This window comes from Dipodomys ordii, unplaced genomic scaffold (genome assembly GCF_000151885.1).
Source record: "Dipodomys ordii isolate 6190 unplaced genomic scaffold, Dord_2.0 Scaffold82, whole genome shotgun sequence".
Classification (NCBI taxonomy): Eukaryota; Metazoa; Chordata; class Mammalia; order Rodentia; family Heteromyidae; genus Dipodomys; species Dipodomys ordii.
In genome coordinates this window covers 5,957,837-5,970,196 of record NW_012267298.1, presented here as the reverse complement: position 1 = coordinate 5,970,196, position 12,360 = coordinate 5,957,837, and the positions used below count along the sequence as shown (strand labels likewise).

The 12,360-nt window shown below is 48.0% G+C and overlaps 1 protein-coding gene across 1 annotated transcript in view; it reads right to left on the bottom strand.

Annotated features, from left to right (window-relative positions):
* The window catches only part of Tg (thyroglobulin), a 185,934-nt gene that overhangs the window by 81,102 nt on the left and 92,472 nt on the right, over nucleotides 1–12,360 (bottom strand). The window contains exons 37-40 of the mRNA XM_013025192.1: nucleotides 11,781–11,945; nucleotides 7,664–7,886; nucleotides 7,187–7,280; nucleotides 5,849–6,008 (exon numbers count right to left, since the gene is read on the bottom strand). Coding sequence (XP_012880646.1) covers nucleotides 5,849–6,008; nucleotides 7,187–7,280; nucleotides 7,664–7,886; nucleotides 11,781–11,945 — 642 coding nt within the window. The remainder of the gene's footprint in view (nucleotides 1–5,848; nucleotides 6,009–7,186; nucleotides 7,281–7,663; nucleotides 7,887–11,780; nucleotides 11,946–12,360) is intronic.

Genomic DNA, 12,360 nt, shown 5'->3' with positions numbered 1-12,360 from the left:
AGAAGGCACTGCATTTATGATGAATGGGATTTGGTATTGAACAAGAAACTATTGTCAAGATTCCACATTCCCACATAGACAAAGCTAGGAAAAGCTTCCATCCCAATTGTGGAAGCTAGAATTGACAAAGCTGAAGGGAACCCCAGCTGGGAATATGCTGGCAACACTAATTACTCTTCCAGCTGGGGAGATTTGCAGAATTTCTTCAAGTGCTTTTCATGTTCTATGTCTGGTGAAGCCATTGACACAGCATGACCCTCACGATGGGCTTTTCTAGATGGCTCATGGGTTCCGTTCATCAGGATAAATGTGTTCATCTCCTTCCTTCCAGGTCTCAGGCAGCTCAGGAGAGCAGGGTGTGAACTGAGTAGCACCAAGTCCTGCAAGTGCAGGTAGTGACACCTACAGCCTGCACGGCCAGTGACAGTGGGGGTGGGGGGAATGTTCTGACTTTCACTTTCTTGTGAATCTACTTCCTACTCAGTGAAGAAGACCAGCACTGACCTTCCAGGTTTACAGTCTCTAAGGAGGCCAGTGCTGAGGTGCTGCACGAGGTCACCATTAAACAAATACCAACTGGACTCCTAGCCAGGCACTGTGCTAGGTATAGCTGAGGGCAGAAAGGAGATCAGCCCCTAGGGGGCAGCTCTGGAGGCAGAGACCAAAAATCAGGGCAATGAGATGATCTGGCTCAGCCTAGCCTTTATTGAAGAAGAAAGGGAAACTTGGGAGTGAAAGACTTGGTTTAAAAGCTAGAATTGCATGTGTGGTCAAGTTAGGACTCAGATCCCAATTCACAATCAGAATTCATTATGGACTCGGTCCTTACTCTGTGTGGGGCGCACAGCAGGCTAGTATTTAATGAATACTTCTGGACTTTGATTCTCCCTGTTTATAAAATGGAGATCAGGATAGTGCCAGCTTCATTCAGTAGTCAGTGATTAAATCAATTAGCATTTGTGAAGGCCACAGACTGTTCATAGGGCATTACAGAAGATATAGGATTTTGTTTCCTTAAATATAAAACAGGCTAAGTCCCCAAACTGTCTTTCTAATCCCCTTAGTGGGTCTGCCTCCTCTTCAGTGGCAGATGTAGCTATGTGAAGTATCCACACAGGTAGACTCTGCTTGCCTACTTTTCTGGTCCAAGAGGATAACAGACCAATGCAGACATCCCCGAGTGCCTGGGGGAATAACAGGGCAATGTGTGATTATGATGGCTGTCCAGTCTTCTGTCTGGCTCCCTGGATAACACACACTTCCTCTGCTCCCACCCTGCCTAGGTCTGAAAGCACATCACCCACTTTCTCCTCCTCTGTCCTTATGCTACTGCTAGTGCCCCAGGCCAGAAGAAAAAGACAATCTCTGGGACCCGATGCCTTGCATCTTCTGTGGCATTTGTAGAACCCAGGTGAAGGAGATGGCCTTGTTTGGCTCATCTCCAATCCCCATTTTCTTTCTAGCTTCTCATTTTGACAGGACCTAACATCTCCTCTAAAATTGGCCTTGCCTGGTCCTTCCTTCTGCAGAGTGAAAGTTTGTCTTGTGAGGCTCAGACCTGGTTTGACCTTCTGCCTTCCTTTGTTACCTATCTCTTTTGTAAAGTATCTCTGTAGTTTAAGACTCCCAGGGATCATTTATACTCTGGGCTCCCCAAGAAGATGTGACACTCACTATCAAATAAGGAAACAGCCCAAGCAATGGCTCAGCCCAACTCTGGGAAAGCCAGCCTTTCTGAGACTGACTCTGTAATGAGCAGGCACAGACCACATGCTGGGCTGGAAGTAAATGCACAGCTTGCCTGGAAGGTGCTCATACCTAGCAAAGGGTAACACACACACACATACACACACACACACACATGCACACACGCACACATGCACAGAAGCTGCTAGGTAGCAGCCATCCACTTATCTCAGATGAGCTGAGCTACTCCACACATCTTAGCACCTTCCATTCTTGGAGCCACAGCCTGTGACTGGAAAGTACTGCCTGGAGTGCTCTACCTAAGAGTGATAGATGGTCCCTGCAGGACCCCTCCAGCTAAGAAAGGTGAGCTCCTGTACAGCAAGTTGAGGCAGGGGAGAGAGTGTGTGGGGATACGCTGCACTTTCTATTTAATTGTTCTGTACACACAAAGACTGCTGATCTGCAACTATTTACTGGGTACAGGTTGAGGTAGAAGACTGCCCCATCCCTTCCACGGTAGGAACATGGCTGCAGGATGTGAGTAGCTGCCTCTTGCGGCCACCAGGACAGGGACCATCGGCCTTGCCACCACCACCTGTCTGTGCTTCAGTACCTGGGTGAGCTGGGCCTTGTGGTCTGGCTCCTTTTCTGGGCTGAACAGCAGGGAGGCTCAAATAAGAGTCCAGAGAGGTCCAGTATGGGGGATTCTCAGAGAGGTCTGGAGAAGAAACCAAAGGAAGCTTCCCCAGATGGGGAGAGTATCAAAGATCCTGAAGATCAAACAGTAGTTGTAGTCCAGCTGCCCAGCAGAGTACAGCAAGTCTCTGATGAGACACTGGGCGAGTGAGCTTCAAAGCCTCTCCAGGCCTCCTTGTTCTGTCAGAGGAGATTTAGAAGATGCCTTTGCTGGGTACTGTGGATTAACTAACAGCCCTCAACTTGGAGTCTGTGCTCTTTGATCTGAGTTGTTCTCTGCTTCATCAACTTTGCAGTCACCACGGGCTCCAAAAAAGACCAGATTCCCAGATAAGCATTCTTGTACGGAAGGCAAATTTCCCTTCAAATGAGCAATGTCTTCAAGCAAACAGCAACAAATTCAGGAGACTATCTTGTTCCTGTTCTGTTCCACTAACAAAGTAATAACTTCTCCAGAACTCCTCTACAGACGGAGCTAAAGGTCAAACTGGCCATATCTGTGACTTGGGACTATTTTAACTCTGCATACCTTTCTCATTCCCTGCCCCCAATTCTCTCTATTTAATCTGAAGCCAATGTTTATCATTCCAAAGATGGTTGAAGATGTACTGAGGTGCTATCTTCCCACGGTGCCATGAAATAAATCTTTTTCTGCCCTTTGCCATGTTCCTTTATTTGGCATATGGGGGTGAGTGGCTGCATGTAACTTGGGACTTCTGGACTTTGTGCCTGAGGTCTAAAAACCTGGCTTCAGCTTTTTCTGCAAAGTGGACACATGACACTAGCTTCATACCACTGATCGAGAATTAAATATCATGTAAAGGAAAGATCTGGGGAAAGAGAGGCATTAGGGAAATGTAACTTCCCTCTGCTCTTTCAGATAGTTTTTTCCTCCAAGCAAAATGGTCGGGCAGCCTTGATGCAAGTCAGTTCCCTGAGTATTCTGGAAGCTTCCCTATCCTCCCCACAGACTGCCCATGTCAGCATCCAGAATGGATTTGCCTTTCCAGGAGCACATGAGTTTTCCACACGAGTGCACTCTCTGAAATTACAATCCCTTGCCCTTGTGGGATAGAGGACATATGGAAATTCACTTTCCTCCTGTCTAGAAACTTTCTGAGCCAAAGTCAGCCATGTCTGGGACGAGCTTCCCATGACTGGCTTCAACCAGCTGAAACCTGAATTTCATGAGCTTGCAGCTGCTTGGCAGGGGCTGGTTTAGCATTACTGTCGGCCTTGTGTTTGAAAAGAAGCCAGAAAACCCCTGTAGGGGCTGCTTCTCTGTAATGAGCATAAATTCGATGGGAATCATTCTCCCCACTTCCTCAAATCTCTCACAAAATTCCAGGTACCATGCTCACTTCTCACTACCATTCAGAAGTTCCTTAGAAAATAATGAACCAGGAAGAAGCAGAGGCCTGACCCATCCCTCCTCACCTCTGCCCACTCGTTCTTGCTGGCTCCCAGCCATCCTCTACCCATCAGAAACTGAATCCTACTTTTCATTTCTCAATCCCATACCAGCACTGGGCAGTGCTTTGCCTTAATTTCCTGCCTGCTTCTTAGGCCAAGAATTTGCTTGCGTATTGTTTAATCTAACATCTCTGAGGCTCTCAAGCCTCAGACCCTGTACCACCTAGCAGCCTTACCTCATGCCCCTGGCTTCGGCACATGCTGGGTTCCCCTCCCATACACACATTCTAGTCTAGCCTGTCTTCATACTTACAGCAACCTGCCATTTCACACTTAGCATGAGAAATGCCCAGGGCTTAAAGAAGATGTTAGAAATCAGAGACAGAGTTCACCCTCTGTGCCTGGGTACTTGGAAAACCTACATGGCCTCTAAAAATGTGAGCCTCAAGATACTGGAAGGTAGGTAAACTTCCCATGAAGAAAACTGAACGCTAGAAGAGAGGGAGCGTTTGATACAAGCTCACACAGCCAATGAGGAGCAGCGCTGGCTCTTGGCCCTTCAGATTCTAAGACCGATGTATCTGTACCACACCACCTGCTCCATTGCCTGATGCTCCCCCCAGTGAAACTGGGGAGGAGAAGAAGGTATGGATAGGGGGAGGGTGATGGATAGGGGGAGGGTGATGGATAGGGGGAGGGTGTTTGTGATAGTCCAGCTCTATTCTGCCCAGCAGCTGGGGAGGATAGAGGGCAAAACTCCAGAAACAGATTGGTGTGGGAAGATAGGATGAGCCAGCTGAGATAAAAAATAAAAGAGGTAATGCCATTCTTGATACAGCTCTCACTCCAAACCTGATAGCTTCCCTTTGGCATAAGAGCTGTAATCTCTTCTTCCATAGAGCTTATCAGGACAGTGAAGTCCTGGCTTGGTTATGCCCTTTTTTGGGGGGGGGGTACTGGTCTTTGGACTTGAACTCAAGGCCTGGGTATGGTCCTGCACTTTTGTGCCCAAAGATTGTCCTGAAGTTTGGTGTTCAAGGGCTAGCACTTGGGCTTCCCTTCTGGCTTTTTGGTGGTTAACTGGAGGTAAGAATCTCATAGACTTTCTTGCCCCATCTGGCTTCAAACTGCAAACCTCAGATCTCAGCCTCCTGAGTAGCTAGGGTTACAGGCGTGAGCTATTGGCACCCAGCATGGCTTTTTAAAAATAAAAACTACATTAACTTGAGCACATTTCTAACCTCGTTGGACCTCATTTTTTTCTCTTTGAAATGAATGAAACACAAGAAACCTATTCATTACACTACTCATGTAACTATAACTCCTCTGTACAGCCTCTGTACAATAAAATAAAACAAAACACACACATGCACATACATATGCACATGTCACATCCCATCACAAAGTGAAGCATGAGCTGTTTCAAACCTGCAGCAAGTTCTCAATGAAAAACAACTATTGTTCTCACCTAAGGGTGGGTATCAGTATTGCTGGAGGGCCTTGGAATGCTCAAGTTTCCATTCTGTGGTATGAGTCTAGTTGGGCTAGAGATGGGGCGTGGGCTCAATGGCTCTGGGAAGGAAGGAAGGAAGGAAGGAAGGAAGGAAGGAAGGAAGGAAGCAAGGAAGGAAGCAAGGAAGGAAGCAAGGAAGGAAGGAGCTTGTGGCAGGAGCTAGGCTCAGCCCAGGGTAATCCTAGGCCTAACCCTAAGCCCTCTTACAGTTTAAATCTCAAAGGCCCGCAAGGCCTCTCCTTTGGTAGAACCTTTGAGAGGTAAGGCTGTAAGTTGGTCCAAATGTCACTGAGGTCATTCTCCTGATGGAGATACTGGTACTTCATCCATCTCTCCTTTTTCTATTTCTCTTCCTGGTCATAAGGTAAGCATTCCTGCTTGGCATAGACCCAAAGCATCAGTGCCAATCAATCACAGACAAGAACTCCGAAACTGTGAACCCAAACAAACCTTTCTTCTTTATAAGTAAGTCGTCTCAGGTGTTTTGTTATAGAGATGGAAAGTTGGATAATACACCCACCAATACTAGAAACTCACCAGAACTCAGGAAGCCGAAGACACCCACTCGGTAGTTGGCAGTGATCACAATGAGGTTGCCAATTGCAGCCAGGAAGGAGCCATCAATGATCAGTGGTCCGTCACTTCCTTCTACCTCCATGGAATTGTGGAAGAACACCAACACTGACGCATTGGGGGCCTGTGGGAAAGGGTGAAGGCTCTTTTGTTTCTATTTCATAAAACTTTGACGAGGAGGCACTTTTCCATGAGAGGATCTAGGCTATAAACCCTCACTCCTGAAAATTTGACCTGGAGGTATATGTGGCCATACTCAATGGCATATTTAGCCCTACTTGGTACTAATACTTAGCACTAATCAGTGGCATACTTAGATGGACTCTGTATCGTAAACTTGAAACCCTCATATCTCAGAAGGTGCCTGGATCTGGAGATCTAAGAAGGAAAGAAGGAAGGAAGGAAGGAGGTAGGAGGTAGAGCTTATATGTAAGTGGCTCATATATTGGTCTCTAACCCAAGATGATTGGTGATGACCTTGATGACCTTGGTGACCCTCCTGCCATCAAGGTGGCTTACACTGCCCACGTGTTTTCTCTCCCTGGTTGGGAGATGCCTCCTCCTTTAGTGGAGTGGTCTTGTGACCTGCTCCGGTGCCACCCCATCAGCTCAGCTCCACTGCACGGGGCACACCCAGGTCTGAGCACTCACTTCTGCGTGTCTCCATTTCTCACAGAGCTTTAAGAAGGCAGTGTGATAGATCTTTCCCTCTCCAGGTAAGGCAGGTAGCTGGTACAGGTAGAACCTTCTCCAGGGTGATGAAGAAGTAGCAGTGGGTGCCAGAGCTGCTTAATTCAGCATGGCAAGGATACAGTGTGACTAGTACTGAGCAGAATGAAACTCTAGCACCTCAGTCACCCAAGGTTCAACGCTCCTATTACTGCAGCCAGGGAGAGCTCTCATGGCTATGACAAAGTTTGTTCAGATCAACTGGTGGTGAACAAACCTCCAAAGTATAATTTATTCTCACTGCTAGTTAGCTAGAGGCCCAGGAAGGTGGCGTGGTCACTCATCATGCACTGGGTTGATGTCACTAGAGACTCGTTTCCCAACACCTCTTCCTTTTCTCTCTCATAGGCTTTGATCTCCCCCATAAAACAGTTTCCATATACAGGAGACTCAGTCCCTCAGTAGCAGGGTTGCAGTGGCTTCTTAGTCAGATGCCGGCAACCAGGCTGGCCTGGTGCTGCAGAAGCACAGACCAGGCAGAGTCAAGGGAAGGGGTGGTGCGCGGGCACAGTGGGGACAGGACCCTGAAAGGGGACTTCACTGGACAAACATCGCAGACATTTGGGAACCCACCATGCTCTCGGGGACAAAGACGTTGAGATACAGGCAGTCCTCACTGACTCCTGGGGGCGTGGGTGTACGGGCACCAGGCTGCCAGCAGCTGGCCCTGCAGGGACAGAAGGTGTGACTTCAGGACAAAAAGCAAGGGGACATGCTCCATCTTCCTCCCACCCACCTCCATGACCAGCCACTGCCCAGTCCCAACTGGTATTCCACCTGATCTGTGGTAGTCAGGCTTTTAGTGAACAGAAGGGGTAGCAGGGCTCATGGCTCTCTCTGACCCCTGTGATGCGACATTCCCAAGGGGTATTGTGGGCTCCTGGAGGGAGCTGTGCTGACCCGATAGCCTGAGATAGAGAAAGGGCGGCAGAAGCCACATGGGCGCTGCCTGCACAAAGCTCTCACTAATCCATCCCCATGAGGTGACTGTGCAACCCACAATGCACAGCTCTGCTGCCCAGTCACCAAATGCATGCCACCACCCCCTACCTTGGCTTGGTGGCATCCCAGGAGCCTGTCCAGTTCAAAGGCTCTGGTGCTCGGAAGCGGCTCTCTGCCAGGGGTGGAGCGGCATATGGAACTCCAAGGAACTGGTCCACTTGCCTCCAGGAAGGGCCCACCTGGATTGCCTGGGACCTGCCTAGCAGTTGGCCACGGGTGGCGATGGTCACGGAAGGAGCAGGTGCTGCTGAGAAGCGGGGTGCAGGGACACCTGGTGGAGAGGAGGGGCAGAGTAGGGGCGGAGGGAGAGGGAAGTGAGTGCGCTGTCTCTGGCTTTCCTGCCCGGTGCATTTTCATTGCAAGAAAAATACTTTCTCTTTTTAACTTTGAAAACGTCAGCAGTCCATCCAGATCCGAGATCTCAAGTTAGATTTTAATGTCAACAACATAAAACAGCAGTGATAAGCTGATTTTATTAGACATCAAATATGTGTGAAGCATGGTGCTAATTCTACTTCTTTGAAGATTATCACCTGAATTCTTCCCAATGCGCCTTAAAGGGAGGTGCTACCAGAGACCACACCCCTTATTCTGTGCCCTGGGGCCTGGGAGGGGGACAGGGGAATACATAGTCCATTCCCAGAGGTTTTGGACTAGAGCTTGTCATCAAACATATCAATTACTTCTGGACAAAGTGAACATACTGTCCATTCTAGCAGAGATGACTAATGAGTATTTCTTCAGTCACTGTGGATCAGATTTTTTTTTTTTACCAATAAGTGAGTTTGCAGAGAACTTATCTAAAACAAATGACCTCACTAGATAAAAAGTGAACTTTCAGCATGCTAGGATCTTCAAATCCAGTCTCATTTACACTTTCCTGGGGAAGGATGGAAGGATGTGTGTGCTGGGGATGGCTAGCCTGATAGGGCCACAAGGTGACACAGGCTCAAAGATCACCCTTGTGAAGCCCAGCCCCACGCATACCCCATTTACACAAGCCAGGGACAGGGCAGAGCTCCTGTGGCTATGGGTGCAGGCCCAGGCTTCCCTGCTGGGTGTTCCTGTCCCTGGCCCAGTTTGCAAAGTCCAAGTCTGGTGCCACCTGCCTGCCATGCCAGCCCTGCTCTCTGGGGCACAGACTCCCCCCTCCCTCCTGCAGGGCTAATTGCCAGCCACCCTTATCAGCTCCTCTGCCACCTTATCGTATTTCTGCCACTGTGTTTCCTTGCATTCATTCATCAATTCAGTACACTTTAGTCGGGCCCAGGCTCTGTTGCCAAATGCTATTTACAGGGACTTTGAAATAGGACCAAGGACCTTGAACAAGGATACTATAAATACTCCACTGGTGAAAACAGACAGGCATGGGTGTTTTTGTATATGTGTTGTGCACAGAGGCACGGGGTTCTGGAAGATGACGAGGTGGGGAGATGGGGAGAGAGAAAAAAAAGAGAAAGGGAAAGACAAATAGAGATGAAGGAGGAGATGGATTAAAAGGCCAGGACGTAGACAGGGAGAGGTAATCGCTAGGTGGAGACAGCTGTGCTGGGGGTGGGACTGGTTGAGAGGCAAAGCTCTTCTTGCCCCTGTGCTGTTCCTTCTACCCCAGTGTGTATGTCACAGTAGATAACCAAGGTGTGGGAGAAGGCAAGCAAGCAGGCAGAGGCCTATCCTTTCTTTAAGAGCTGATATGAGCTGGAAATGATTTGATCCTTAAAGGAATATTCGACCATATCTGAGGACAGGGTGGCTAAAGTTACTGCCATCTGACGGGAAATCCTGAGCACCTTGTAAGAGCCTGGACGGTCTGTCATGCCGTGCATCTCCGCGTCACTCTCCCATTACACACACTCAAAAAGGATTCTCTACCCCAGAGTGGTGGTGGGTTCTGAGGTTAATGGTACAAATCTCTTTGTGACATGACTTCCTGCCACTGGGGATCAGCCAGGTGAGGTGGAACCCAGAGATGATCTGGGGAGAAAAGCACACCTGTGGTTCACATGAACCAGTGGCTCATTGAGAGAACTTTGTAAGCTTTCTGACTCAGTTTCCCTTGTGTGTATTAGGACTGGTGGCCACTCTGCCACACAGTGGTGTCAGGAAGAAAGGGCCATACTGGCAATTGCTCCGGCTTAGTGCCGGAGTTCCACAAGTATAAGGAGAAATGGAAGGAAGGAGAGAGGATTTGACAGAGGGCGATAGGAAGATTAAATGGGAGGATGTATGATAGCCTGGACAATGGACGAATAGTGGATAGATGAATGGTTGGATGGATGAGTGGTTAGATGAATGGATGGATAAACGAAAGGAAGATGGAAAAGAAAGAGGGAGGAAGGAGAGAAGAAAGAGAAACATATAGAAGAATGAGGGGAGCCTTTGTGACAAAAGCTCTGGAGTAAAAGTTAGAAGTACAATGGAAACTTGGAATGGAAAGAAATAGCTGCTGTTTTCTAATCTGGCTCCGTCACAAGCCCTGACTAACGCCCCTTCCTCACTCAGTTCCTGTTACAATCTTAAATCAAAGGGTCTCAGGCAGGCATTCAGGACTGTGGCTGCTAAGGCAGCCAAGCTTTCTCCTGCAGGAGGAAAGGCTGTGATTTCACAATCACAGCCTCGCTCTAAGATGGGAGCAAAGCCAAAGAGACACAAAGCCTGTGGGTCCAAGGGAATGCAGATCTGTTTCCCATGACTGTAGCACTTGATCCACCCCGCCAGGCAGCCCCAGGAGATCAAATGTGAGGTGAAACCTAGATGTGTGCTTTTCCCTTCAGAATTCTTTGGCACAAATAATAGATTCCCTCCATACTACCAACATATTTACCCATGGGACTCCCTAGATAAGAAAAGTATCACGTCTTCATACATACATATATGCTAACTACTTCTATAGGAAGTGAGCTTTACTCACAAAATTAAGAGAAAAGTAGCTAACTTGTCTTGCAGAGCTCAACATTAAGGCATTTCTCAGCAGAACCACCACTCATATCAACTACTACATGAGAGGTGAAATAAAGCTAAAAATCTGTCCAGCTTCACTCAATGCTACCCATGTCCAGATGCTCAGAAGACAAGTGTGAGGGCCCCCGACATCCCCAGGCTTGGGAGATATTCTCTCGAAGTCTGAAGGCTGATGATCCCTGATCTCCAGATGGAACTGCAGGACTGTCCATGCAGGACAGAGGAAAGGCCAAATCCAAAGGCTCCCTTTGTATTTTGCTATCATTTTATTGGAATACAGTCATGCTCATTACTTTGACCTATTGTTTCTTCTGCTTCCTTATTGTAATAGCCATGGAATAGTTGTCACAGAAATGTCATGAAGGTATGGTGTAAAGTCTAAACTATTTCTAATCTGAACATTTGCAGGGAAAATATACAACCTTCTCTACAGGACAAGATCGTAGTTTCAGACAACATCATAGCAGCTCTCATTTCTTCAATGAACACGTCCATCTGGGGATAAGTTGCACCTTACTCCTCACTCTCAATTTTTTTTCTGGTCTGCAGCTCTGAGTCAGTGATAGATTTTTATGCTGCTTACCCTTGATAGTGTCCATCTTCCGTGTCCTATGCCTAACATGAAGTCTGACACATAACAGTTCCATACTAAATAAGTTTCTTCTTTACTTATTGTTTTTGGGGGGAGTGTGAAGCATCAATCCCATGCCTTGTCATGCTGAGCAACCTTAGCACTGAATCTACCCTCAACACCATGGGAACAGGTCCTCTCTCCAAAGTGTTTATGATATAGTAGTAGGCAGTGTGAAATCATGGAAGTAACTTAACTTCTCTGGGCTATAGTCTCCTGATCTACACAATAGGGAGAAAGCACGTATTCTGCCGCAGGATCCTATTGCAGGATTACTGTGGGGACCAAACAAGACAAGTCAGGGTAATAATTCTCTAAACTACAAAATGGCACCAAAATATGTCCTGTTGGTGATTGTTACACTGTGAAATTCAAAGGCCCCAGTGGCTTTTATCACTGGAGGGAATAAATGAGTAGAAGTGATGCAGAAGTGGAAGTTTGTCCTCCTTTCAGGAAGCCTTGGCGCAACTCTCCATTGAGTCAGACAACAGCCCCCTGAGTCAGCTAGCAGACAGTCTTCCCAGCCACCTCAGGGCCCCAGCGCTGGTTGCAAAGGCTCAGGCCCAGACTCACCGGGTTTCCGGTAGATGTAGGCAGCCTCTTCCCGGAGCAGAAGCCGGCAGTTCTGGCCTTGCACACTGTACGTGCAGCTGTGGGTGTCAGCATAGAAAACACACCTTACAGCTCCAGGTTGGGTCTGCAGAGTGGTGATGAGGCAAGCCTGGTGACGGGAGCATTCTGCAGGGCAGAGGAGGGAGTAAGGCAGGGCCCCAGACCTCACCACTTCACCCATGCCCGTAGGCTCACATGCATGTCTCCACCCGTGCATCCACCCACAGAAGCTGTCCATCCACCCCATCATTCACTGGCCTGTGTACCCAGTCATGCTTCCATGAATGCATGCATCCATCTGACCATCCACATCTAGATCTTTACACCTATTCCCACATCCATTTATTGGGCAGTCATTCATTTATTTGAACTCGTACAATAAGTTCAATGTGCTGTGTGTGGGTGTTAGTTAGGAAGGAGCCCAACTCTCAATCCAAACTGTTTCCACACTAGTCAGTTCTTTATTATTTACCCTATCAATGTGCCCTTGTGTGTCCCTCGCTTAAAAACACTTCAATGGCTCCTCTGGGCTTCAGGATGA